This window comes from Ammospiza caudacuta, chromosome 18 (genome assembly GCF_027887145.1).
Source record: "Ammospiza caudacuta isolate bAmmCau1 chromosome 18, bAmmCau1.pri, whole genome shotgun sequence".
NCBI lineage: Eukaryota > Metazoa > Chordata > Aves > Passeriformes > Passerellidae > Ammospiza > Ammospiza caudacuta.
Genome location: NC_080610.1, coordinates 1,927,279 through 1,953,113, shown reverse-complemented (window position 1 = coordinate 1,953,113; position 25,835 = coordinate 1,927,279). Strand labels below are relative to the sequence as shown.

Sequence of the window (25,835 nt, the reverse complement as noted above, 5' to 3'; positions counted from 1 at the left end):
AACCTCTTTCCAATGCAACTATCAGCAGCTGCTTCCCAGAGCAGAGTCTTCCAACTAGCCATGGAGGAAAGGAAGAGCTGAGGAGACAGCCCTCCTTTTGTACAGCGCTGGACAGGGAGCACAGAGCTGCTGCTCCCTGGAGACTTCCCCTCTTCCAGCCAGAAAGCCTTCAAACACAGCTTGATGTTTATCTGGAAATCCTGATTGCTACCACTGCATGAAGAGGACCATCCCTACAGCTATCCCAGCACGTTGCCTTTGGGGCGCCAAACACATCACTGTGGCCATAGCAAACCCCACTTGCTCAAGGAAGCCACTGGCCATGTGTGATTCCAGAATGCTATTCATGCACACCAGGTTCCAGGGTCCCAGAAGAATAGGACAGACTTTGTGTGCTCATTCCTTCGCAGATAACATCCCAACTCAATCCTATTATTTGCCCCCAGGCTACACAGACACTTGCCCCATTCTGCTTTGAAGCCACAGAGATCAGAACAGGGCTCAGCTCACCAACACTGCTGTTCTACCCTTAAACCCAGACAAGCCAGACTTTGGGCAAGTGCTTCACCTGCATCAACTGTCCAATGACAAATGCTCAATTCCCTAATTTCCTTGTCACCTTGGGTGAAAACCAGCAGAGTTCACCACTTCTGCCCTTTGCCCCATTAATTTGGCCACCTGGCTCCTCAGAGATGCAGCTCTGCTCCCTCCCTGAGCAGGACGCTCGGCTCTCGGAGCTCTTCCCTCTGCACAAAGGGAAGAGAGCAGTACAAGTCCTGCTGCATTCCTCAGCTGATAAAACCTGTTCAATGGCAACCATAACTCCCCGGGAAGATACGATAAGCTAAAGAATTTACAGCTTACCCAAGGAGCTGTGTGAACTGAGAGAGTCAAAAACAAGACCTGGTGTCTTCAAGCCAGCACACAGGCACTTGCAAGGCTCCCATCCTGAGTAATCCAGAGAATGATTTACACAGCCCTGCACCCTGCTGAGCTGTTTACTCAGTTGGGAATTTGTCCTGTTGTCCCACCCCACTCCCCACTCTAGAAGCACAGCTAAATCTCAGCTCTGGCCTGAAAAGGACCTTTGCTTGAGAGCTGTGAGAGCACTGGGGGGCTGTTTTCTGCCCCTCCAGTTAGCCTGCTGGGAGGCTGGATGGGTACAGTAACACCAGTTTATCCTCCAGTATCTTTCTGCATCTCAGTTCTGCTGAGACTGTCCTGGTAGCAGAAAGACACAAAGGCTGGGCAGAAAGCATTCACTGTGCTTGCAGACCCCACTAATGGAAGGCAGTGGTGCCTGCAGCCTCATGCCAGCACCCTGCGCTGATGCCATGCCCATGCACACCCTTGCCCAGCACACTCCTTGGGAGAATCATCCCAGAAAATCACTCTGGCTACCAGCACAAGGGGACTCCTTCAGCTTGGCTAATTGCCTACCTGAGCTGTGGGACCCTCTCACAGCACTCCTATCTTGACCTGGACCCGGTCTGCTAGAGAACACCTTATTCTCAACCCAAAATATCTGGTGTTGGCACATCTGCTGTCATGCTCATAGCATGCTGCAGCAGCTGATGCATATGGGACTGGCTCCTGGATCAGTGACAGCTCCTAGCCCTGGCTTTAGCTGAGCAGCAAAAGCTCCCTGCTATGGCCACCTGCAGCCAAGTATGTTCTCACAGGCTGCAGCCAGCTCTTCTTCACCTCCCTGCAGCCAGAAGAGCCTTTTCATGTATCATACTCCCTGCGCCCCAGTCAACCTAGATATTCACAGAATCATAGGGTGGTTTGTGTGGGAAAGAACCTTAAAGACCCTCTCATTCTCTGCCATGGCAGGGGCACCTTCCATAGACCAGGTAAGGCTGCATCTTGACCCTGGAACAGAACCCTACCTGTGCAACTAGTATTTCCCAAGACTGTTTCCCCCTTTTCCTTCACTCCACCATCAAGGCAATTCCGGTTGCTGCCTGTGCTCTGCCCTGCTCCCCTCCAGCCCTGCTGCCACTGCTCACCTGCACAGGTGGCAGTAGGTCACCCACATGTCAAATCTCCTTGAGGGATACATTGTACTTCTCTGTCCCCCTGCATCACCACCTAAAGCACCCACATCCTTGAGCAAAAACAATCCCATAGATGGGTTTGTCTTTGCTTGGGGTAGAATGGATCCAAACTTACTTCCTTAACACATTCTTCCTTCACATGCACCACAGGGACTTTATGCCCTTCTACAGTACATAGAGGTTTTCACTGCACAGGGCCAGCTTGATTGGTGGACCCGCTGGCATTAACTGCAATGTGGCCTTCACTAAACATAGACCCCAGTGTTTGAAGGTCCCACTACCCACTGATTTCAATGTAGTTTTTAACAGTGCATTGCACCATTCCACTTTCCCAGGGGCTGGTGCATGACAGGGAATATGGTATACCTGCTCAATACCTTGTGTTTGTAAGGTATAACACCTTGGTCAGTGTTGATAAGCCCAGTTCCTCCGAACCTTTAACAGGTGTTAAAGAGCCCAGGTGTTTATAGAGATATTTTTGAAATTAGTCCCCTTGTCTGACTCAATTCTTTCAGTGCTGCTGTGTTGCCACAGGATTTGTTTCTCAAGGGTCCAAATGTGTTCCAGGCAGTGGTGTAAAGCATGGGGTATGTCTCCAGCCACCCAGTCATGCCTCCTACCATTGTCAGCACATACTGCTTGCCTTGGCAGTGAGCTTGCAGCAGGGTGATACAATCAATCTGCCAGGCCTCCCCATACTTACATCAACCACCACCTGCCCAACCACAGGAGCTTTACCCACTTGGCCTTCTTGACCACAGCGCACTTTTCACAATCATGGATTACCCAGGATATAGTGTCCTTAGTTAAGTCCACCCCTTAATCATAAGGCCATGTTGCATCTCTTCCTTGATGGCCTGAGGTATTATGGGCCTACTGAGCCAGAAATTATTCACCCTTATGATGCTAGGCCAGACCTACCTGAGACACTTTAATCTTGGCAGCTCAACCCACCTGTCCATTGTTGGGACACTCCTCAGTGCTGGACTCTCATGGACATGTGCATGCACATGACGGACTTTGACAGCCAACTCCTGCCCAGGCACCGATGTCTCACCACAATTCAGCAGCCCAGAAGGGTTGCTCTCTGCGCTGGTAGTTTGTCTTTTTCCATCGTTCCAGCCAGCCCCACAGAGCATTTGCTACTATGCCCAAGTCATTGTAGAGGTAGTGTTGGCCATTTCTCTCACTGAGCAATATCTAAAGCAAGCTGAAAAGCTTACAACTTGATCCACCCTGTCCCTTCTGCCACGTGCCATGTAGGGCCCCATACAGCACCTTCCCATGTTCCATGCATCCCTGCAATAGGGCAGGAACTGTCAGTGAAGAGAGCACACTGCTTTTCATTTTCAGGCAGCTGATTATACGGGTGGGCCCTCCTCAGCACGTCACCTTCTCCTCCTCCTCTTCTGATGACAGTGAAATTTTCACCTTAGGGCCAGTTTGTGATGATTTCCAAGATCCCAGGACTACTGGGGTTTCCCATCCGAGACCACTGTTGATCAGACCAATCTACTTACTCCAGGTCACATCAATGTACGATGTATGGCAGAGACTTTCTCTTTGAACACCCAGCCCAGCACTGATAGTTGGGGTGCCAGAAGAAGCTGTGCTTCTGTGCTAATCACTTCTGAAGCAGATCAAACCTCTTAACAAACTGCAAGTATCTATTTTTCATTTGGGGTGTAACAGGCCTCAGATCCTCTGCATACTTGACTCCAGAACCACAGGGATTGTCCTCAAGTCTCCCCAGGTACCTTCTACCAGGGGCTCCAGAAGGACCATTCTTCCTGGCTGTGGTGTGGAGCACGTTTTTGTCACCCTGTCCTGTCCTGACTGGCTTAAGGACTACTGAATCAACAATCTCCTGTTTAATTTGTTTCAAGGCTCCTTGTTCTTCAAGACCCCCCCTTTAAATAATTATTCTCCTGTATCACATGATAGAGAGGGCTGACAATCTGACTGTACTCTGGAATATGCATCCTTCAAAAACCCATAGCTCCTGGGAAAGCCTGTGTCTTCTTGTTGGCTGGTGGCGACAAAGCTGGTGTTTTTTAGGCTACATTCATTGTAATCTGACATCTTTGAGAGCATACCTTTCCCTCACACTTGACAGGAGCCACCTCCAGAGGTGATAGTTTCCATCTTCTTCCCAATTCCCTTGCGTCTTGGTTTGAAATACAGGTCTGCTAAGGAAGGCAGGAGCCTCCATTGAAATAGAATATATGACCCCCTTCCCTCCAAATTATTAAGGGGCTTTTGGGCCAAGATTTGGGAAAAGGAATGGCAGCTCTTTCCTAGTATGCATCCCAAGGCAAACAGACACCAACTGCGGCATTCCCAACACCCAGAGGCAGAGACTCAGTCCCGCCATTTCCCCTCTGGTGCCGTTCCGGGCGCAGCCGCCAGGGGCGCTGCTGGCTCCGGGCAGGGCGGGGGCGATGATTCCCCCGCGCCTGCAGGGGGCGCTGTGGCTGGGCCGGGCCGGGAGGGGACGGGCAAAGGGGCGGCCGCTGCCGGGGCCCGGCAGGACTGGGACGAGCGAGCTGAACGGCAGGAGGGAGCAAAAACATCCGCAGGGAGCAGACGGCGTGTACTGAACCCCGCAGCTGTGGCTGGAACGGTGGGGCATCCCAGCAGGGTGGGGGTGCAGGGCTACAGTGCACTGAAAACTCAGAGCAGTGGCAAAAGAATGGTGAAAGTGGGGCCGTGGCCGCCCGGCTCTCAAGCAGATGGTGAAAGCCCTTTTTTAGTGAGGTAGGTAATATTATTAAGTCCCGGTTCAGTGCCTGCTATCCCAAGCAAAAGGCTAACCCCACAGTAGAAGAAGCAGGACTGGGTTGGGCTCCAGCAGTGGCAGTGAATTCCTTCCCACAAGCAGCAGCTCCAACCTCTCCAAGCAGAGAGAGAGATGGAGAGAGAACTAGCAGCTGCCCCGTCTCTTAGAGCTTTTACAGCTCCATCTTTTACCAGCCCAATTTTCTTGGTATCTCTGCCCCTGTGAGAGACACCTCAGATAAGAGGTGTGGAGCCAGATGCCCTCCTCCCTGAGCTTGGTCACTCCTTTTATCCAGTCATTCTTGTTTCCTGTCAATTTATGGGACTAAATTCTGGGGGGGGGGGGGGGGAAAAACTCAAAAAACATCCCAACATCCTAACCCCCAACACCTTGTCAGTGCCTACATCCCAGGACAGGGATCCCAGTTCCTTGGTTTCACTACTGCCTAGTTCCGTATCAGGGGCCGCGATATTCCAGCAGCACCGGAGCAGTCATGTCGCCAGGGGCTCTCCTGACTCCTGATATCCTGTCTTTATGGATATCCCACAACTCACACGGGGACAGGGATCCTGTCTTTTTGGATATTCCACAACTCACACAGGGTCAGGGATTGAGTGATTGTCTCTGGCCTTGCCTCCTCCCCTGTTGTGAAGGCCCTGCTTCCTCTTCATCACTCACTAAGCAGACAGATTCTGTCTTGGATGTCTTCTTCCATGTAAGGCCAAGTGCTCCCAGCGTGGGCTGTCCCTGTGCTTCAGCTGCAGTTGGAGTAGTCATGGTGCCTCTTGCTATTCCTTGCTCCTTTTCTCCCTGAGACTGCTGTCTAGTATGGAGCACTGTGATAAACAGTAGCCAGGGCCCAACACATTGCATAACTTTGCACCTCTCTGGAATTGCCACAGCATTTTTCTTTCAAATGTTCTCCCACTTTATTGGGATCTTGTAATTGTTCAGGGCTGAACTTCCAAACCACTGGAGCAAAACAGTCCTGTTTCTGCCACATTACATGCCACTCTTGACTATCCACCCCTGGGGCAGATCTCTAAATGACCTTCCTAAAATTCTCTTTTGTTACTCTAAACATGGTGTGGACTGCGCTGAGGAGACCTGGAAGACTTAGCAACAAGAACAGGCTTTCCCTTAACATACAAGGGAAATTCAAAACCCTCAAAAGCTGTTGTCACAGACTTGAAGGAAGAAAAGGTGGTGAAACCTGGGAAAAATCTTTGTCTCCTGTAGTCCCCGGAGTCTGGGTATGATTATTAATGGAGTCTCAGAGGCAGCACCCAAGGACAAGGCAGGAGGTCAACTCTGAATACACATCCCAAACAGCCCTCATTGTCCTTCGTGTTATCATGTCATAAACCAATATCCCACAGAATGATCCTGATCCCTCGCCCTGCTCCCAAAAGGAGCACTGTGCTGGGCACAGAGAGTATATATGAAAATACAGACAGGGTGAGGTACCATGCCCACGCGAACAGACCAAGCAATGTTGCAGCCAGCTGCTCTGCACCTAATACAACAAATGCTTAGATCAAATTTTGTTTCCAACCCTATCTGTTGATACCTCAAGCCTTCCCATCCCATGCTGGGTATTAAATAAGGCTGCTGTGGTTTAGGAATGGAATTCCCCAATTTAGTGCTCCCATCAAAACCATGCTGCTGCTCACCCTCCCTCCCCCCTGCCCTACCTGTGGGTGGCTGGAGGAGAATGGGAGTCACAAAAGGCAAAGATAGCAAGGCTGAGATAACAATTTACTGGGATCAGCAATGAGAGAAGAAAACCAACAGCAACAGCCAGAATATTAATAACACAAGTGTACAAAAGAGAGAGCTAGTCACATGCCAAATTGCTCGTCCAGAGCTCAGAGCTCACCATCCCACTTCCCATTCCTTCCAATGCCTTGGAACCAGCATTACCCCAGCATCCTGGGCACCACACTGTCCCCCAGAGTTACTCAACCAGAAGGAACCACTTCTTCCCACAAGAGACTCTATTCCCCTGCCCCAGCAATGAGATGAGATTGTATAGAATAACCTCTGGGTCCTGCCCATGCACCTCCTGGCTACTGCAAAAATTAACCTTGTCCTGGCTGGAATCAGGATACAAGCCAAGCAACCTCAACTAGTCCACATCATGTGAAGATTTAATCCACAGAGTCCAGAAAAGACTCCAGCAGAGGCCAGTGCATCCTTCTGCAGAATGGTATAATACATTAATTCCCACTGCAATGAAGAAAATCCAATTTACTCCTGGATGAACTTAGCTAAGAAAATGAATTTATGGCCCATGAAACCTCTTAAGTTTAGCACAAAGTGAATGGATTGTTCTTGGATACTATCACAGGCAATACTTCAATTTAAAGCAAACAGCTGCCAGACTCCTGCTGTGTCCCACACACCTTACATTGCTCCCTCACTGCAACAAAAGCCATTCCAAACTATTTTCTTTTACACACTGATGGAGCCTTCTGAGATGTCAACGGAACCTACACTTCTACCCCAGAAAAGAGGCACCTGTAAAGCACAGTGACTGGGACAGGCACTCTTTAGATTTCAGAATATTAAATCAGGGTGCCCAGGTGAAGTGTGTTGTTATTTGCAAAAAATCTGAAAATCTGCATCCTTAGTGAAAGAGCAAATTGATGAGCTCAGCTGAAAAAGTCAGGCACTGCAGACAGGATGGAGCACATGACCTGCCCCATCAGCTCCACCCATGTGCTTCTCCAGCTGTTTTGTAAAGTCACTGAGGCTATAAATTTATTTTAAAATGTCTAGGTTGGTTAATACAAATCGAGAAGAGCCTTCTGAGAAATTCTGCTACAGAACATCGCCTCTTTCTGAGCCAAGTCCCAGTGCAGATGATGCAGGGAACAGAAGACCTTCTGGTAAAAACAGTTGTCACTTGTCCATGATGTAATTTTTAAGATTAAAAAAGGCTTACTAAGTTAAATTGTCATCTCCAACAACCCTAAAGAACAAGACAGAGCATTCAGATTAGGTTAGAAGGTTTCTCAAGTTTTATCTACAAAATCTTTGGGCACTTACTGTCCATTCTCCAGGTCCTTTACGTGGCACACAGATGCTTCTACCACATCCTTGGGGTTGTGGTAGGGGTTGCTGGCAATTGGATGCTCCTCAAGGTGGTAGTGCCGGGCAGTCCCGTTGACTTTGTAGATCAGAGGGCTGGCTTTCCCATTGGGTGACATCTCCTCCTTGCTTCTCTCCTTCTCAGGTATCACAACTTCAATTTTCACTTCAACTGCAGGAATAACCCAAAACCTTTGTTAAAATTAAGCCAGAGGTTTTGCTGCTGTTTGCTGCTCTATCACTCCTTCTTTCCCTGAACTTGGAAACAGACATCAAAACAGATATTTTTTGCTGGCTTGACTTGGAAGATAAAACATTTAACATCAACCTTGCCTTGATTACCTGTGCCCATTATTCCTCTGTTCTTTCTGCATTGGACACTTTGCATTCATAAAGTACATATTCTTGAAAGCAGACATGCTTATTATTGAAAGCAAAACAACCTCTCAGTTACAGTTCTTGTCCTGTTTAGTGGAAAACAGTTTCAGGCAGCTCCATATGAAGCATGCCAAGGTCTCTGGGGCTCAGACAGACTTCAAAAACCCCTTTAGTTGTTTGTAGGTAATGTTAACTGAAAGAGAAAGCCAACACTGCATGGTGCATAAAGCTGCTTCATTAGATAGAGACCAATTAATAAGGAACTAGAAATATCCAAAATTATTTTCACATGAGGTTTTGAGTGTGGAGTGACTTCAACAGTAGGTGAGAGAAGCAAGCATGGTCCATTTTTCTCATGTGTGCACCAGTGAACAGGTCTGACAATAAATCATCCCTGTCCTGGAAACCAGAAGACCCAGGGACACATGGGAGCAGGGACTGTAGGGAGCATAGGCACTCTCCTCGGCCACCCAGGTGAGGACATGCAGAGCAGCTGTGGCTGCGCCTGGATCCCTGGCAGTGTCCAAGGCCAGGCTGGATGGGGCTTGGAACAACCTGGGACAGTGGAAGGTGTCCTTATGACAGGGGGTGGAACGGGATGAGCTTTGAAACCTCCTCCAGCCCAAATCATTCTGTCATTCTGTGTTAATATGGTCTCCCTGAAGGCAGTGCTCACCCATCCCCTGCCACAGGCCCACCCAGCTACACCCCTGTGTTCTACTCCATGCCTGGGCTGGGCAAGCTGGTCACAGCAACATCAGAAGCCACTGATAAGCTCTCACATCACAAAGCAGAAAACATCACTTTATCTCCAAAGGACTTCATCAAACTAAAGCCATTAATATAATAATAAATGCCTGGGACTTGTATAGCAAACCAGGGCAACGTGCCAGAGACTGGTGAAGTGACTCAAGTACATGGGAAAACATTGAGCTTCCCCCATCTTATAAATGTCATGAACAGGAAAATCTGTTGTAGAAGATAAAAGTTGAAGTTCCCAAACTAAACAGGTAAGGAAAGGCAGAGGAAGGGTAAAAACAAGTCCTTCAGCAAGGCTTGTGAATGACAAGGATGCTGGGTCTTCCCAGCCTGATCTGTTGTCCCAAAACTTTTATGGCAAGAATATTGAGAGAACAATGGAAGAACAAGTCAGGGAGAAGGTTGTTCATTTTGGAAGGGGAAAAGCAGGTGACCGTGGCCATTCAGGCCCTGGAGGCAGGCAGCTGTCTCAGGAGTCCTGCACATTTCTGCTGTTTGTGCCTGCTCAGCAAGGCAAGGGATGCATGGCTTTTTGCCAAAGTGCCAAATCCCTGTGCTCACCTGGACAGGATTCACCAAGGGTAGAGACAGATAGATCCAGGAAAGTGATTTTCTGTGTATGAATGCTGAACCAACAGAAAACATCACCTTCTGCTGTGCTCTTGCAGCTGCAGGAGTTAATGCAAATGAATAGGCCCTGCACCATAAATTAAAAACCCCACATTGCTATGAGCAAGTCTGTTCCTGGAGCTCTAGAGAAGCAGCCAGGCTGCTGCAGGCACCCAGTGAAGAGGCTGCTCCCCATAAGCACCTCTTTCCTAGGGCACTGGAAGAAGCAGACATGGATTTTCCAGGACAGAGTTTGAAAATATAATGAATACCCATTTATGCCAGTCCCAGTGAAACACTTTTGGCCCAAGAAACGGGAAGCTGATGTCATTCAGTCAATCTGCACAAAATGTGTCAGTGCATCCTTGCAGCCAGACTGCGGAGCCAGACCATGTCGCAGGATGAGACAAAGGTTGGGCAAAGCTGGTGGCTCTGAGCCCTAATGGTGAGGGGGACATGTATATCAGTGAATTCATCTGCAGGGAACAACTCCATCTCTCACTTGGCTGATGCCCCAGGACTTTGTTTTCTAGAGCACATTTGGGTCAGGTGAGCACATGGAGTGCCCACTGACTCACAGGCAAATGAACCTGCAGGGATAAAGATGGAAATGTAGCTCTGAGCTGTCCCCTTCTTCCTCAGCTAGAAAAACATATGCAGGAAGCAGCAAGTCTCTGGCACTCAGCCATCCCCACCTGGCACCCACCAACATTGCTGGACAAATGTCCAGAGGAAAAGAAAAAGAGTTTTAAAATCTTCCCTCTCCTATTTCGGACCCCACACTTCACTGCTTGCCTCTATGAGGGGCATATCCCACTTGCCTCTCAGGAACCCTCTTTACCCCATCTCCTCCTCCTTCTCACGCCTCTCAGCCCCTCATGGAGTGTCCCTCTGGCCTGAAACCTGCATTCCTGAGGGATGATCCCTCCAGGAATCCAGGGCTAAGCAGCACCTGAGCTGATCCAGCAAACTGGTTCAGTTGCCATCAGGGAAAATGACATTTAAATGAAATATTTATAAACCCAAGTTTAATTTAATACCAAATCCAATTGGTAAGGGGCTGGGGCCAGTGTGTTCCAGCTCTTTGACAGTCATATCCTATAGCTGCTAGAAGAGGGTCTAGACAGCAAACTGTTTGGAAAGTTTTAGGCATGTTACTACAAATCTAGACAGTAGGCAACTCCTCAGGAATATAGGTAGAAATATGGATATAAATATGGATATTGTTACAGAGGTATGGACATAAGGTATAGATATAGATGATATAGATAAAAGTATCAACAGAGATGTAGAAATGTATAGGTATAGATATAGATGACAGAAAGAGACAGAAGTGTGCCTGCTTGCCCTGTGCCACCAACATCACTTATACACACACATATGTGTGTGTAGGTGTTTGTATAAGTTCATGAACATTTTTAAGATATCTCTATAGATACACACTTACATAGATAAAGAACCAGAAGGCCAGGGCTGGAAATAGTTTATAAGAATATAGAAAAAAAAGCAGAGAAACTAGCTGAGCATTAGCAAGTGTTCATATCACATATCTACATATACCCCAGCACTGCAAGCTCTCACTACTCGAAAATCCTGAGTCAGCTTCTCAGAGTCATAGAATCATTTAAAACACAGGTTCTTGACAAGACTATAAATGCTGATAGATTTTTTTTTTCTCCCAGGTTTTCAGCCTCAGGTCGAGCACTGCTGGCATTCTTCACATACAATCAGGAACCATGTCCCAACACCATTTATCACTGTTGGCTCTGGTGTTGTTTTTTTCTCTTGTGGCCACCACGTTCTTGTGCTTTGCCTTGGTGTCATTCACCCAAGCAGTCAAAGCTTAATATCCCATTACATCTCCTGTAAATTTATTCCTTCTCCATCACTATTCACAGCCTGGTGGGACTAGTCAAAATCTCTGCTTGCTCTTGGAGAGGTACTTTAGATGTGAGACTGGAACTGTTGACATTGATCCCAAAGCAGGGTGGTGGCAGGTGGCTGGGCTGCAGTGCAGGGTCACAGGCATTATTTTTTAAAAATTAGGGCAATTGGATGGCCCAATACTTCTTTATCACAGGACTGGGTTCCCAGTATGGCTCAGAGCCCTTCTGGAGGCTAAATTTAAATTATGGATATTGAGACATTGAAAGGTTGTACCTCCAGGTACCCGATACCTAAAATACTAGAAACCAGGAAAATACTGAGCTAATATGGGAAGAGAGAATTGACATGAGCCAAGAGCTGACTTGAGCCAAGGGGAGTCTGAATAAGATGAAGATGTCTAGCTATAAAGGATGGAGGAGCTGAGCTGGCAAGGGGAGAGCAGTGTGTCTGCCTTCCCCAGCCCTAAAACCCTGCAATGCCCCAGGGTGTGCCACTTCAGGGCTGCAGGCACAGGGCACAGGAGCACTGAGGGCAGAGAACAACCTGCTGCTGGCTGTATGGTGCCAACAGCTTTGGGAGCACTGGAAACCAGAAATGCATCAAGGGATGATGCTGGAGGGACCAGCAGGCACCGCTAAAAATCTCAGTTTACCCCAGCAGGGTTTATTTTCCCAAGCCAGCAAGAGTAATCCAGCACCATGGGATGTGCTTAGGGCTCACTGTGCCCTGCCAGAGCTGCACTCTCCAGGCATCCCCTGGGCTTGCCCACCCCACGTCAACTGCAAGCTCCAATGACTGTGACTTCAGGTGGTCTCAAAGAGATTCCAAACCATTTCTATGGAGCACTTCTCCCCTCCTTCCAAGGCCAGGCTGGACAGAGCTTGGAACAACATGGTCTTGTGGAAGATGTCCCTGACCACAGCAATGGGTTGAAACTACTTGGTCTCTACAGACCCATCCAGCCCAAACCCTTCCATGATTCCATCATTCTGTTAAAAATGACAGAGCCAATGACAAAACCACCATGCAAAATGTGCTTGGCTCTGCTCTCCCAGATGCTCTGTCAGCAAATGCTACAGTCCAAAAGCAGGAGGTGGGACTTACCAAGCAAGGCTGGGGACAAGCTCAGAGCCAAGCTCAGATCACACAGCCAATGGCACCCGGACCAGACCCTCCAGCAGTGTGAAGCAGTGTGCAGGGAGCACACTCCCTCTAAATGCATCTTCCATGCAAGGGTGAAGCCCACCCCAAGATACCCCATGTGCTGTGAAGCGACTGCCCTGCTATCAAACTCTGAGCCCAGCAGAAGAAGAATCAAAATTTATAGATTTTGAAGCCACTCTCCTAATACCCAGGGCAGAGACAGAGCTGCTGCAGCTCACACAGAGCTGGCACATGATGGTTCCTGACACTCATTATCCTGATCTGGCTGTGCTGTGGGAGCGGGTGCTGGGATACCGTGCAGGCTGCCAGCTGGGCAGCTCATCCCCAATGGCATCACACACACGAGACAAACCCGAGGAGAGAGTTATGCAGAGACTGAGAACTGGGCCTTCAGAAGAGGATCTGGCATCACGGGACTGCAGCACTGGAGATAACAGCAGATTGCTTCACTGTTTGAATACGAGCTCTTAATTAAACACTGAAATATCCAGACAGGGATGGGTGCTGCAGCAGCAGCCCGACCTCATGGCTGGCCGACAGTACAGTCAGCACAGCTATTTAGAGACTCCACTCCCCAGAGCTCTTGTATCACTCATCTGCCCATCAAAAGGTGATATGTGCACAGTGCCAAGGTTATCTCGAGGGTTCTCAGGACGACTGAGGGTCTCTTGTAATGAAGGAGGTGGAGCAGATAAAGATCTCATGTACACCTTGAAAAAGTGCCTGAATCAATTCTGTTCATTTCAGGCTGCATTCGAAATATTCCCTTCATGTGGAAATAGCACTGATGGAGCAAATAGCTCTATTCTGACCCTGCTTCTTATTCAGAAAAGGAATTGTAAAGTCCAGTACTCAGCTCTTATACTGTACAATTCCCATATGAAACATCAGTGAAACCCTTTGCTAGAACAATCAGTATCCTCAAATGCCTCTATTTAGCTCCTTGCATTTGCAGGTTTGATAAGCCTGGATGAAGTCCTGCAGCCAGTGGTGAGCGATCCGGGGGCTGTGGAAGGCTTGTGCAAAGCCTTTGAAGATGCTAATCCAAACCAGAGCTGAGAGATGGAGGGGCATTGCAGGGTGCCATTTTCAGGCATCTGGTCCAGCTGTGCAAATACAGCTCTCTCTCTTAGCTGCAAAAATCGGCAGCTAAGGAAAACTGAGCATTGGTGTTCCAACACTGGTCCAAGATTATACAGTTTTGCTGATATGATACAAAATTAAGTGGAGCTCATAGCAGAGTTTGTCACAAATTTAGTCAACAAAAGCATTTATTCCTGGATGTGTTTTTACCCCTCAAACATTTTAAAGAAACATATAAACAGGGCTTTCACAGAGAAGACTTACAGGTCAGAGTGTCCAGTGCCATATTACCTTGGTGGTGCCCCATAATCACAGTACAGGTCAAGGGCAGAAAGGCACTTTTATTTTCTCATTGTGCCTTGCATAAAGGCAGGGATGTCACTCCATGAATGTTTGGTGAGGCACAACTTCTGTTGCCCTTCTGACCCATTTAGTCCTTCAACCTGCAATCCCTCCTGCCTCAGACAGTGAAGACAACTTGCCAAGGAAAGGTCTCCAAAAGACATCTTTCCACCCACAAAGGCTACACAGGGATGCTGACTGGTCTGATAGATCATCACCATTCTCTGATTCCCCTTGCCCTGGGACACAAGCAAGTAAAAAGGACAAGGTCACCGTAAGCTCTCTGTGAGGTGGCCAAAACAAGCTGCAGGATGGGAGCTGGGAGCACTCCTCCATGACAGCTTCAGGAACACTGACAGGACCAACCATCACTCCCTGGGGTCCTGTGCCAGGGCCATGTAGGTGCTGCCAGGGTGTGAGTATGGGTGATCACACAGTGCCTGCTCAGGACAAGGCTGAGCATTGACATTTCCACACCAGGCCCCCCTCAACCAGCCAGTTTGCCTGAGCAGGTGGCACCACCCCTGCCCCTCACACATACACCCAACCTTCCCCAAACCTTGGAGAGCAGGGAGCCCAGCCAGCCCAGCCATGGAAGGAATGTGCCAGGTAAGGGGAGAATCCCTGATGTCCAGGTGTCTACAGCTGCTTTCCCCACCGAAAGCAGTACAGATGGTACAGATGAACAAGCTTCACCAAGAAAATAAAATCCCAAAAGCAGAGCAGCTCCAGGACCTGGTCTGCTCCTTCCCAAGTCATCCCCTTCCCGCAGGGAAAGAAATAAGAGCTGGCCAGTGTGCCAGAGTGACAAAACCGTGGCAGAAGGAAGGTGCTGAGCCCCATGTGTCTATGCTGGGATAGCTGTCACCCAAACCTACACGGGGGCATGAGGGGGACAACTCTGCTCCAGATCTGACAGAAAGGTAGAAGCAGGTGGGTGGTCAAGAGCAAGGCAGTGTGACCAGGCAGAGATGCCTCCCTCGTGGCATGGGGTGAGCTCCCATCCCACCCACCTACCAGCCCCCTGGCACGGCTGCAACCCCCCCACAGCTCCCTGCCCGGCAGTGAGAGCACTGAGGAATTTTGGGGGATTAAGAGTGCGGTAATCCTCCCTGCAGGAGCCGAGCATTAACATTCCCCCGGCCAGCGTCCACCGCTGACCTACTTCTCGCACGGGGCCGTGGGCTGGGGGCCCGGCGCACGGGGCAGTCACCTGGTTTGGGCTTGGAGAAGCATCCTCCCATGGTGCCGGGCGGGACAGGCAGCGGGGCCGGGGCCGGGCAGGTCAGCGAGGCCGCGGGCACATCCTCGCATGGTACAGGAGGTTCCCGGCTCCCGCGGCGATCCCCACCTGCGTCGGGCAGAAAAGCTCCGTGAGAGCGGGCACGGCCGGAGGGCGGGGGCGGCCGGCCGGGAACCGAACCCGTGACAGCTCGGCCGCCCGTGCCCGCACTGCCGGCAGCACCGCGGATGGACGGACACACGCTGTGTGTCCCGAGGGACACGGGGACAGCGACTGCTGGGGTTACCGTGCTGGGACACACCGCTAAATTCAGCTATGAAGTTTATAAATTCAGTCATCAAAGTTAATTACGAAAACCCCCATATCATTTATGGCCAGACTTTAATAACTTCCCAAAGACCTGCCTTTGGGAATTAAAGCTCTAAGAGCACAGGTCGCAGCACAAATACAATGACTGAACCATAAATACATTTAGTTGGGGTTTTTGTGTTATTATTAGGAGATTGAAAAAAAGAAGTCTATTCTATTGCACAGTCCTGCAAGTTCCCCTATGCCAATTATGCTCATTCCTGCAGAAATGCCATTGACTTAGGAACAATTAATTATTTAGAGAAAGGGCTTTTGCTATCGCACCATTTGCATCAACCTCCTTTTCTTTCCACTATTGATTTTTTTTTTTTTTTTTTAATTCTTAAAGTCAAGTTGTGTTTCTCTTATAAGCTTTGACTTGAGGTGCTCTCAGATCTGGTACAGACTAAGAATTTAGATAAACCTTTCCAATTCCATTCCATGACTGAAAACAGCAAAGAGTCATCCAACACACTGGCAATAAAATAGTATATTTAATTTGTTTTATTCAGTCCTGAATTTAACTGATTTCCTGTGGGTTTGCCGTATGTTTTTCAAAAAGCCCTCTGATCTGGGCAGGAAGATAAATACAATTTCTGGATTATATTTTGAGACAGGCAAAGTAGGTTTTTCTGTATCTTATAAAATGCCTCGAGATCTTTACAATAAGAAAAAATTAGAGACCAAGCACCTTCTCTCCTTAGCTTAAACATCAACTCAAAATATCAGGATGTATCCCTCTGTTTTCAGCTATATCCCTCCAAAATACAACTTCCAACTCTCCTTCCATGCATAGCATCACCTCTGCTAAGCCCCAGCTGCGTTGCAGAAGCAGCTTCAGAGCCTGGATTATGATGAATAAGCCATCCAAGCTATAGAGGAACACAAGCCTGATGCTTTGCCCATGGTGCAAAGCAGGCATGTGCTATTTGATACTCAGCAAAGAGGGATTATTAAATATAGAGGGAAGAGCTCTTCTTCCAAGAGCATCCCAGGAAAGTAGCATGACAATGTTTATACAAGAGCAAATGCAAAAAAAAGTTACCATGTCAGAAGGTGCATAAATGCAGAGGAAGATTTGGGAGCAGTGGGGGAAAACAGAGTGGGGATGTCACATGCAGTAGCTGCTGTAGAGCCCTTTGCCAGAACGAGCAGAAAGAAAGGGAAAATGGTTTTGTACCAGGCAAACCGAGTCTTGGGTCACTGATGTATCAGTGATGCAGGGCAATAATTTAGTGCATATAACAAAATACTGGCACTGGTACCTCAGGAGCAAACCAAGTCCCACTAACCCAGATCAGCTCTTTGCAGTGGACTTCCTGCAGCAGAAGTGGACACTGTGGGTGACCCAAGACAGGATCATGGCCCAGGCAAGCAGTGCCCTGGCACCATTGCAGCATTCCCTTGGGATGCTGCACATATAGGGGACCACAGCAGGGACCCCTGGACAGGTGGTGGGTTGAAGGGTAGCTCCCAAATATGCTTCACCAGAGAATCACTCCCACTTCTCCAGCCCTCTCAGAGATGCTGATGTGGGACTGGTTTCTGGCTGGTCTGACTGGTTTTAACAAGGACTTGGGGGGACATCAGAGTTCCTGAATGTCAGAATGTCACCCATTCACCCAAGATGCCTTTGCTTTGTTTGGACCTTAAAGATGGCAATCTGCAGCCATCCCCTCAAGCCCACTTCACATCTCCTAATTTCTCCCCTGATGGTCCCTCCAGTCTTTCCAAAGCACTGAGACATCTGCACCTCCCAAAGCAGGTTAGAGGGAAGTGTTTGCTATCAGAGGTGTCCCTTCCCCACTCCTAGAGCTCCCCAGGCAAAACCAAAATGGTTCTTGGTAGGATTTCAGCTGATGACATCAGAGGAGAAGCCACCTGGCTGCTCCCAGCCTCAGTCCCAGCATGCACATGGAGATGCTTCAGGATCACCCGAGACTCAGATGGTTGCAGAAAGGCACCAGCCTCCCCTGTCAGACCAACTCAGGGGACACAACAGGGCCATGTCACTGGCATCCAGAGGCATCGACCCAGAGCTGCATCCTGCAGTATTTGTGGCCAAAGCCATAAGCTCTGTTAGGAGAAGGAAATAAGCCCATATACAACACAAGGTAGCTGAACGCAGGATCACCTGTAAAACCTTGCTAGGTCCTGAAGGGTGACAGCGTGACCTAAACAAGGTGTCCATGCTCAGTAAACGAGTTCATCATCTGTTCCCTGAACAAAACCACACTCTGTGGCATACAGCTGAACAGGAACACCTTCAGCATCTGCTCAGAAATGGCAAGAAGGAGTGGGCTACCAAAATACGAGGTAACTGTTGTGGTGCTGAGGAACATACAGGTCCCACTCCTAAAAACTCCAGTGTGATTGAGGAACCGGCCCCTCCACCAGGCTGTCTGCAGAACTCCATCATCCACAGAGAGCACTGCCTGAGCACACAACCAGGGACACCAGCCTGGTCCCCAACAGGAAAAACTGGGAAAGTTATCTAACAGGAGAAACATAGGAAACAGTCTAGGGCTACTGACCATGAGCACTTCCCCTGCAAGGCAGCAAAATATGCAAAATATGGCAACATCAAGCTTCAGTGCAAGTCAGGGATATCAGACCAGACAGCCCACCTGGTTCAGCCCAGTGTCCACTGCCCAAGCATGGCCAACAGCACCCATCTGCCACAAGCAGGCAGGAGCGGGCAGGAAGGCAGGGACACTCCAGCCCACACTTCCCGCTGGGCTCAGAGTAGAATTCAGAGCCTGCACCACTTCTGAGCAGTGCAGTGCTGGCAGAGCTATTATTAGCACTGTGCTTCTGCTCTCTGCAGTGCCCCAGGCTCCTGTTTTAATCCAGTGCTCTGCTGTGACTCCAAAATCCTTTCCAAGACCTAATGTGGCAACTATATAACTATATAGGCGTATTAGTACACCATAGGTATAAAAAATGTTTTTTCCCCTGAGCATCAGTTTGTGTTTATTGCCCCGGTATAATTTCCTTACCTGGCACCCAGGTCCCTCCCATCCAGCTGCAGCATCTGTCAGCATCTGTCCTGTTCCTGTGAGTAATCCTGCATTGCCTGCCTAGAAATCTGGCAGAGATATGAGCACCAGGCCATGCCCTGTGACATGGACATTTCCCAGAGATGTCAGCCCCAGCTCGCTCCAGCTGGAGACCTCTGTGGAGCACTGAGCAGAGACACACTTGTGCCACTGTTGGCCGAGTCCCTCAGCCATGATTCCTCTGCTGTGTGAGGGGGGCCTGTGCACATGGATACCAGCTGCACCTGTGCCCTCTCCAGGCTCCTCCAGACCCTCTCACTGAGCTTCTGGCTGCACACTCACCTTTTTGTAGACATCACCCTGACTCCCATTTCCTTGGCCACACCAGCCCTGGGTGCCACCAGAGGAAGAAGAGGTGAGAGGATTCCCATTCCCTTCCCACTTGCCCAGCACAAGTCACCTCACCAGGTCCCCTGGACACACAGAGGGGGTTTCTCCACCTCTCAAGGCAGCTTTGTCCCCTCCCCATCCCTCTGTCCCCTCCTCTCAAGCCCTGGACCCAAGTTTCCTCTCCTCAGTAATGTGGGACCTCCCAGTGTCATCAAGAAGATGACTGATGTGATCTCCTGGCACCAGGGGCTAGCAGGGGCTGCCACAGAAGGCAGGGGCTTGGTGACAACTCACCACATGCTCTCAGAGAAGGGACCCTGCCCTGGGGCTGAAGCACGGAGGAGACAAAGATGCTAGAGCAGCTCCTGAGGATCCTGGATTTGTCTGCCAGAATAAGAAACGTCTCTGTCCCTGGGTCTTACAATCCCAGATCCTTCAGGCTTTGCACAGCCCTGGTCCTCCCACAGCTGCATCTCCTCCGCTGCCCTGTCCTCCTCTTGGGACGGACCCAAGCTAGCCCTGGGTCTGCTGGGACACAGTTCAGGTTCCCAAAGCTCAGGAACATGCCTATCATTCCAAGGAAACTAGACAACAATGAGTGCTCCCATCCTGCCATCACCCACATCCAACCTCTGTTCTCCCAGGGAGCTAAGGATCCGGTGCTCAGCCAGCCTTCCTCCTCTCTTGATGTCCAGGCACTACTGCTTGGACTGGCTTCCTCCCACAGCTGGAAATGCCTGAATGATCTCTGCCATGAGTCCAGCAAGCAGACTCCAAGGACTTTTGTCCTCACACAGGTGAGCTCTCTGCTTCCTTTGCAGTGCTCTGCAGCAGGATCTGGAGGAAAGCTGGGGGCAAGCTGGCAGAGCATCCACAAGACCTTTGAGGAGGTTTCTGAAGAGCTACTGGAATTCAGTGAACAAGTGGGACATCTGGGACCTGCTCTGTTCCCCAGGAGATGACTTCTGTCTCTTCACTGACATCACCAGTCTGCAGGAGAGGGGCTACAGGTCCATGGAAAGCCAAGGTCCACACAAGTGAGGATGAGGAAGGTCTCTAATCAGACACACACCAGGATCTCAAAGCAGAGGTCAGCAAGAGGTATGTTGACATTCTGTCAGGATGAGGAGGACAGCTTCCCCAAGGTCAAGGGAGAACTCCTTAGTACTGGAGAACTAAAGAAAACCACAAAGGAAAGCAGGCACTGTGAGCCCTGGGGTGGCTGTTTTTCAAAGGGAGTGGGATCAAAGGGCCAATCAAAGAGACATTACACCTCTCAGCAGTTTTCAGTGCAGGGAGCATTAACATGGCAGTTGTGGTCATGACTAGGCTGGTATTCATCTCCCATCAGCATAGCACCTCTTGCTCTGCACCTTCTGCCCATGACCATGGGAGGATTTAGGCTGGAAGAGGTCTCTAGTGGACATCTGACCCAATTCCAGCTGTGAGCAGGGTGACACACTAGCCTGGACTGAACCCTAATTCTGCCTTAAGCTTTGGAGAATGGACCCAACACGAGTCATGACAGGACCCACTAACATCTGGAGGTCCTCAAGGGTATAAGACCTTTTTAGATGGGTATCAGTGGGAAAGATTCAATGGTATACAAGGAACAAGAAAATCCATTCCTGGCATCTGGAGACCACCACAGACCATCCACACATTTGCCAGATGCAGCACTCATTAAAAATGGGAACAAAAGGAGATGTTGAAAGATTTCACTCCCTCAACACTTTGGAGCACTAATGGTCTCCTGATGGGACTGGAAATTAATTTTTACTCCCAAGATACCTCACTTCTGGAGTATTTTGTGGCGCTGAGCCCCCCTGAGGTGCCTCCAGTAGAGGAAGGAAAGGGGTTAGGCAGCTGTGCTGTGCCCTGAGCGATGACAGCTGCACAGGTCAGGCACAGGGGTCGCTCACATGCTCAGGTAACAGCTCATTGCCAGTTTGGGATCAGGAAAGGTCTCCCTTGGAGTTTGGCACAAGTGCCAGGGAGCTTTGGCCTTCCTCTATAGCTCTAAACATTGCCCTTTGCCAGGCTCCCTGGGGCTGTTTCTGGCCAGGGATTCCCTGCTGTGGCAGGGCCAGGAGTCCAGCTGTGTGTGTGATCTCTCCACCTCTCTTCCCCATGGCAGCTTTCTTTTCCTGGCTTTCAGTCACTTTTAGCATAGGTCTTCTAAGGCAATGTCCAACAGCTCTGCACTGAACAGGAGCTGCTGGTTTTTAACTGCTCCTGCATACAAAAAAAAATTCTTTTTATTGAATTTGGGCTCTGTTGTCTGCAAACATTTGCTTATTTCTGCCCTGAGAACTTTGTCCTTCAGGAGCTTTATCAGTTCCCACAGACAATTTTTGGACTCAGGACGATGTTACAGCTAATTGAAGAGCTCAGCGCTTTCTTGTTGAGACATCCTTCATGGATGTCTCTAAAGGGTCCAGGTCAAGTAATTTCTTTTCTGCTCTGTTTAAGGACTGAGCTCAACATCTGGAAAACTTGCTTGTCTGCTCTGCAGAGTGAAGGGTACCGTGTGCCCGTTCCAGCCATTCACATCCAGCTCTGCAAGCTGGTTCCACATTCCCCAAGCAGGAACACAAGAGAAGGGGGCAGCTGGAGTCTCAGAGCTGGTGTTACCATCCATGCTTGCAGGGAAGAGCTGGCTCTGACTCTGGTCCCTGCTGTGGGAAAAAACAAGCCCTGATCCCAAACCACATTCTGTCCACTACAGTGCTGCCAATTCTCCATACATGCAAAATATTGTCTTTAACACAAGGCCAGCAGGAGCCGTGGAGCAGTCCCAGCAGCAGACCTGTTTTGGTCACACCCTACAAGCAAAGGGCAGCACAGATCCCACCACAGCCTCTCCAGCCTATCCCACAAAGCATAGTCTGTCCCATGTCCTCTGGTCCCTGGACACAAGGACTCTGGTCCACCTGGTCCTGACCATCAGCAGGACACAGAGCATTCTTTCCCATCTACCTCCTCACCACACACAATGGCACCCAACAGGGACCCCATCCCTCAGCCCCACTTCCCCTCTGTGGCTCCATCCCAGGCACACACACCCACCCTGAGCCACCACACACCTGGCACATCACCAGCCCCCTCACACCAGACTCAAGTCATGGTGTGCTCTTACAAGGACTGCCCATTTCTCTTACTTTTTTGGGGATTTGCTCTAGTTTGACTCCCACAGTGTTTAGTCAGAACTAAGCCACCACCCCACCAGGTTCCTCCATACCTGTGCCAGTATTAGAAAGACTTTGGAGTGGTGACTCCACATCCCCCTGTCCTTGATGAGTACACCCAGACTGTCCTTCCCCATCATATCCTGAAGGCCCACTCTTGTTTCACATTAGTGCCACCATGCACAGTCTCAGGCTCACTCCTCCTCCATCTGTGTTCAGTGGTGCAACTCCAGCCACCAGTGATGCTTTCCACCTCCAACTCCTCAGCCAGTTTCAGCTGCTTTGTGGGCAGAGGACATTAATAAAAATATATAACATGGATCCCAAGAGTCTTGCAGTTCACCAAGCAGTACACCTGCCTCTGCTCCAGTATCCTCCTGGCCCTAGTGATCCTGCCAGCTTCAGCCCAGAGGTGCACCAGCACTCTCCCACAGCTAACCTCCATCCCTTCCCAAAATCAGCCAGTCTCCACTCGTATGGCAGAGTTCCAGTCCATCTTTACAAAGCCTGTCAGAGCAGGAGCCAGCACAGACCCCACAGTGAACACACCACATTCCTCATGGTGCACAGTGCGGGTGAAACAGTATTTGGGCTCCAGCTCTTGTCCAAGCACAGCCACACTACCAGTGTTCCACAGCCCACAGGCACCTTCCTGCCATCCTCACCACCCTGCAGAGATCAACTCCCCCAAAAACCACAGCAGCCACCAGCACAAAGTCCTACTGACACCCTGAGTTGCCTGCAGCTCCCCTCTCTGCTCACCCTGGGGTCCATCCTCCACCTGCTGCAACACCCTGGGTGCCACAGCCCATGACCTCAATGAGGAGCCCCCATGTTTCCCAGCAAGGTCTGGCTCAGCAAAAGCAAACTGCCCTGTCTCCAGGGCAAGCCAGACTCTGCTGCCAAAACAAGCAGCTCTCTCCACAGGACACAGGACTCTGAACACAGCCCAGCATGGTTGGAGCCCTGGGGAGCCCAAGGCTCTACCCCCACCCCATGGACCATGCTGTGCACTCTGTGTTATCAACACCACCTGCAGAAACCCTGCTCTGACCCCAGGGAGGGGCACAAGGCTTGCCTGCCAAGAGAAAGGCAGACAGTGGGAAGAGAATCAAGTCACACAGAAGACAGCATGACAGGAGATGATGTTTTTAGGGCAGGGAAAGCTTGTATTTTAAAAATATTATGAGGATGAAAACAGATGGTCTCCATCCTGAAGTTACCATTTTTGTCAGGAATGATGCTACAAAGGATGAAAAGAGAGTCCCACAACCCCTAGCTGTGGTTCCCAGACCAGCAGATCAGCCTTCCAGAATGGGATGCCAAACTGGGGGACCACTCCTGTGTTCATGTCACTGATTCTTGTCCCTCCACCTCGAAGATGCTGCACACAGGACATGGTAACACTCTGCAGATATGCAATGCACTGCTGCCCACCCTCTGCCCATGGAGCAGATGAGCCAAAATCAAAGGGGCTGGCACATAGGAACCCCATTTTCTTGTCTCCCTGGTACCCCAACCTCCCCTCTCTAGCTTTTCACCCCATTCTTCCCTCTTGATAGCTCTCCAGCTAGCTTCCCCTTCTCTCGGACCAACTCTCCCATTTTCACTTTCCTGCCATTTCCATACCCATCCCAGTCCTGCTGCTTGGCTTCTGCTCCAGGGTACCCCAGCGGCTGATTCACAGTAACTCCGACATCCCCAGACCAGCACTGGACCCCTCCTTCACATCCTGCTCTGTCCTCCCCCCTGTTTGCCCAGCCCCTCAGTACAGCCCTCCTGCCAAAGCTTTATCTCTCCAGCCACTTCCTGGTGGGGTCCAAGATTTGCCTTACACGCACCTGGAGAAAGCAGCTTTGCCAGGTGATTTCCTTTCAGATGGTCTCAAGAAACAGAAGCAGAAGTCACGCTGCAAAAGGGCGAGACCAGCCCAGGGCCCAGCGATGGGCAGCGCAGGCAGGGAGGGACGTGGGCAGGAGTGACTGCCCCGAGCTCTTCGCTTTGTCACCAGGAGTTTGTGTCTGCAGCAGCACCCGGACCTACAAAGCTGCCGTTTCATGCACCCGTGGCTCCCAAAGAAGTGCAGCGGGAACGCCGTGTCAGAGCACAGTCAAGGCAGGATTGTGTTCCTGGCTGCTGCTTCAGCAATTTACTGGCTGCAGGTTAAAGGCTCATTCAGCAGCACTATCATTGCCACCCTTCTGCACTCCTCTGTGAGCTAGACTGGAAATCATTAATCATGGGATTTGGTTCAGATCGTAAAGATCTGCCAATAAAAATCATAAATGTTGGAAATTCTCCACGGATAAAGAGTGATTGATGCAAAAATCAAATCATTTCACAACACAAGAGACCTTTAATTCTCATTTGCTCCACCACGGGCAGCCGAGCCCCTGCTGTGCTGCCACTGCCAGGTCCCCATTGCACAAAAGCAATGTGCGTTCCTCACAGGAGCTGGAGCAGGGCAGAAGGAGTTTATCCCGGCAATGTTTTCCACGACTAACAGCTACAGTATAACACCACAGTCCAGCTCCATCCATCACACTCAGATGTTTCCTCTCAAAGGAGACCATGCAGTTCATGGAACCATAGAATGTCATGAGTTGGAAGAAACACACAAGGATCATGGAATGGCTTGGGTTAAAGGGGACCTTAAAGCTCATCTCCTTCCACACCCCTCTGCACAGGCAGGGACACCTTCCACTATCCCAGCTTGCTCCAAGCCCTGTCCAGCCTGGCCTTGGACACTGCCAGGGATGGAGCAGCCACAGCTTCTCTGGGCAACCTCTGCCATAGCCTCACCATCCTCACAGTGGAGAATTTCTTCCTAATATTTAATCTTACCTACCTTTCTTCAGCTTAAAGACATTTACCCCTGTCCAGGCAAGATCATGGTCCCCCCTGGTCAGGAGGAAACAAACTTGGAGAACAAGCTGGCGGGAGGACATGACACAGGGACCTAAACCCCGTTCAGGACAAACGCAGCTTTTCTCCGCGACCCATTTTTATGCCGCTTTGATTTCTTGGGCATTCGCTGCATCTCAGAAGAGATGCGGAGACATGCGGCGCTCTCGCAGCGCCTGCCCCCGGCTCCGACCCCGGCCCTGCCGGCAGCTCCGGCTGTAGAGGAGTCCCCGGGCCGGCGCCGCGCCCCGGCAATCCCGATCCCCGCGGTGCCCCCGCTCCTGCGCGCAGCGGCGGCCGCACCGACCGCTGCCCCCGGCCGAGGCGCGGTGCGGTCCTGGACAGCGGCCCCGCACCGGGAGCTCCGCTCGCCTCACATCTCCCCGGGACGCGTCCCCGCCGCCCCCCGCGCTTACCTGGGCAGCAGCGGCGGTGCCAGCGCGGCGGGAGGAGCGCGGCCGGTCCGGGGCGGGGCAGGAGCGGGGCCCGCCCCCGCCGCGGGTGCGGAGCGGGAGGTGCCGCCGTTCCTGCCCGCTCTCGGCACACGCGTGGGGGAGCTCCCCGCCGGCCCTGCCCGCTCTCGGCACACGCGTGGGGGAGCTCCCCGCC

At 50.5% G+C, this 25,835-nt stretch overlaps 1 protein-coding gene across 5 annotated transcripts in view; it reads right to left on the bottom strand.

Moving 5' to 3' along the window:
• The window catches only part of AIFM3 (apoptosis inducing factor mitochondria associated 3), a 64,860-nt gene extending 39,449 nt beyond the window's left edge, over positions 1-25,411 (bottom strand). For 3 of the 5 annotated variants that reach the window (XM_058816545.1, XM_058816546.1, XM_058816544.1), the window contains exons 1-2: positions 15,368-15,499; positions 7,891-8,104 (exon numbers count right to left, since the gene is read on the bottom strand). In XM_058816545.1, the coding sequence (XP_058672528.1) occupies positions 7,891-8,104; positions 15,368-15,398 (245 nt within the window). In that variant the 5' untranslated portion in view covers positions 15,399-15,499. Of the gene's footprint in view, positions 1-7,890; positions 8,105-15,367; positions 15,500-25,170 lie in introns of those variants that run through there. The other 2 variants (XM_058816542.1, XM_058816543.1) reach the window with 1 other exon arrangement.
• Between the last annotated feature and the right edge of the window lie 424 nt (positions 25,412-25,835).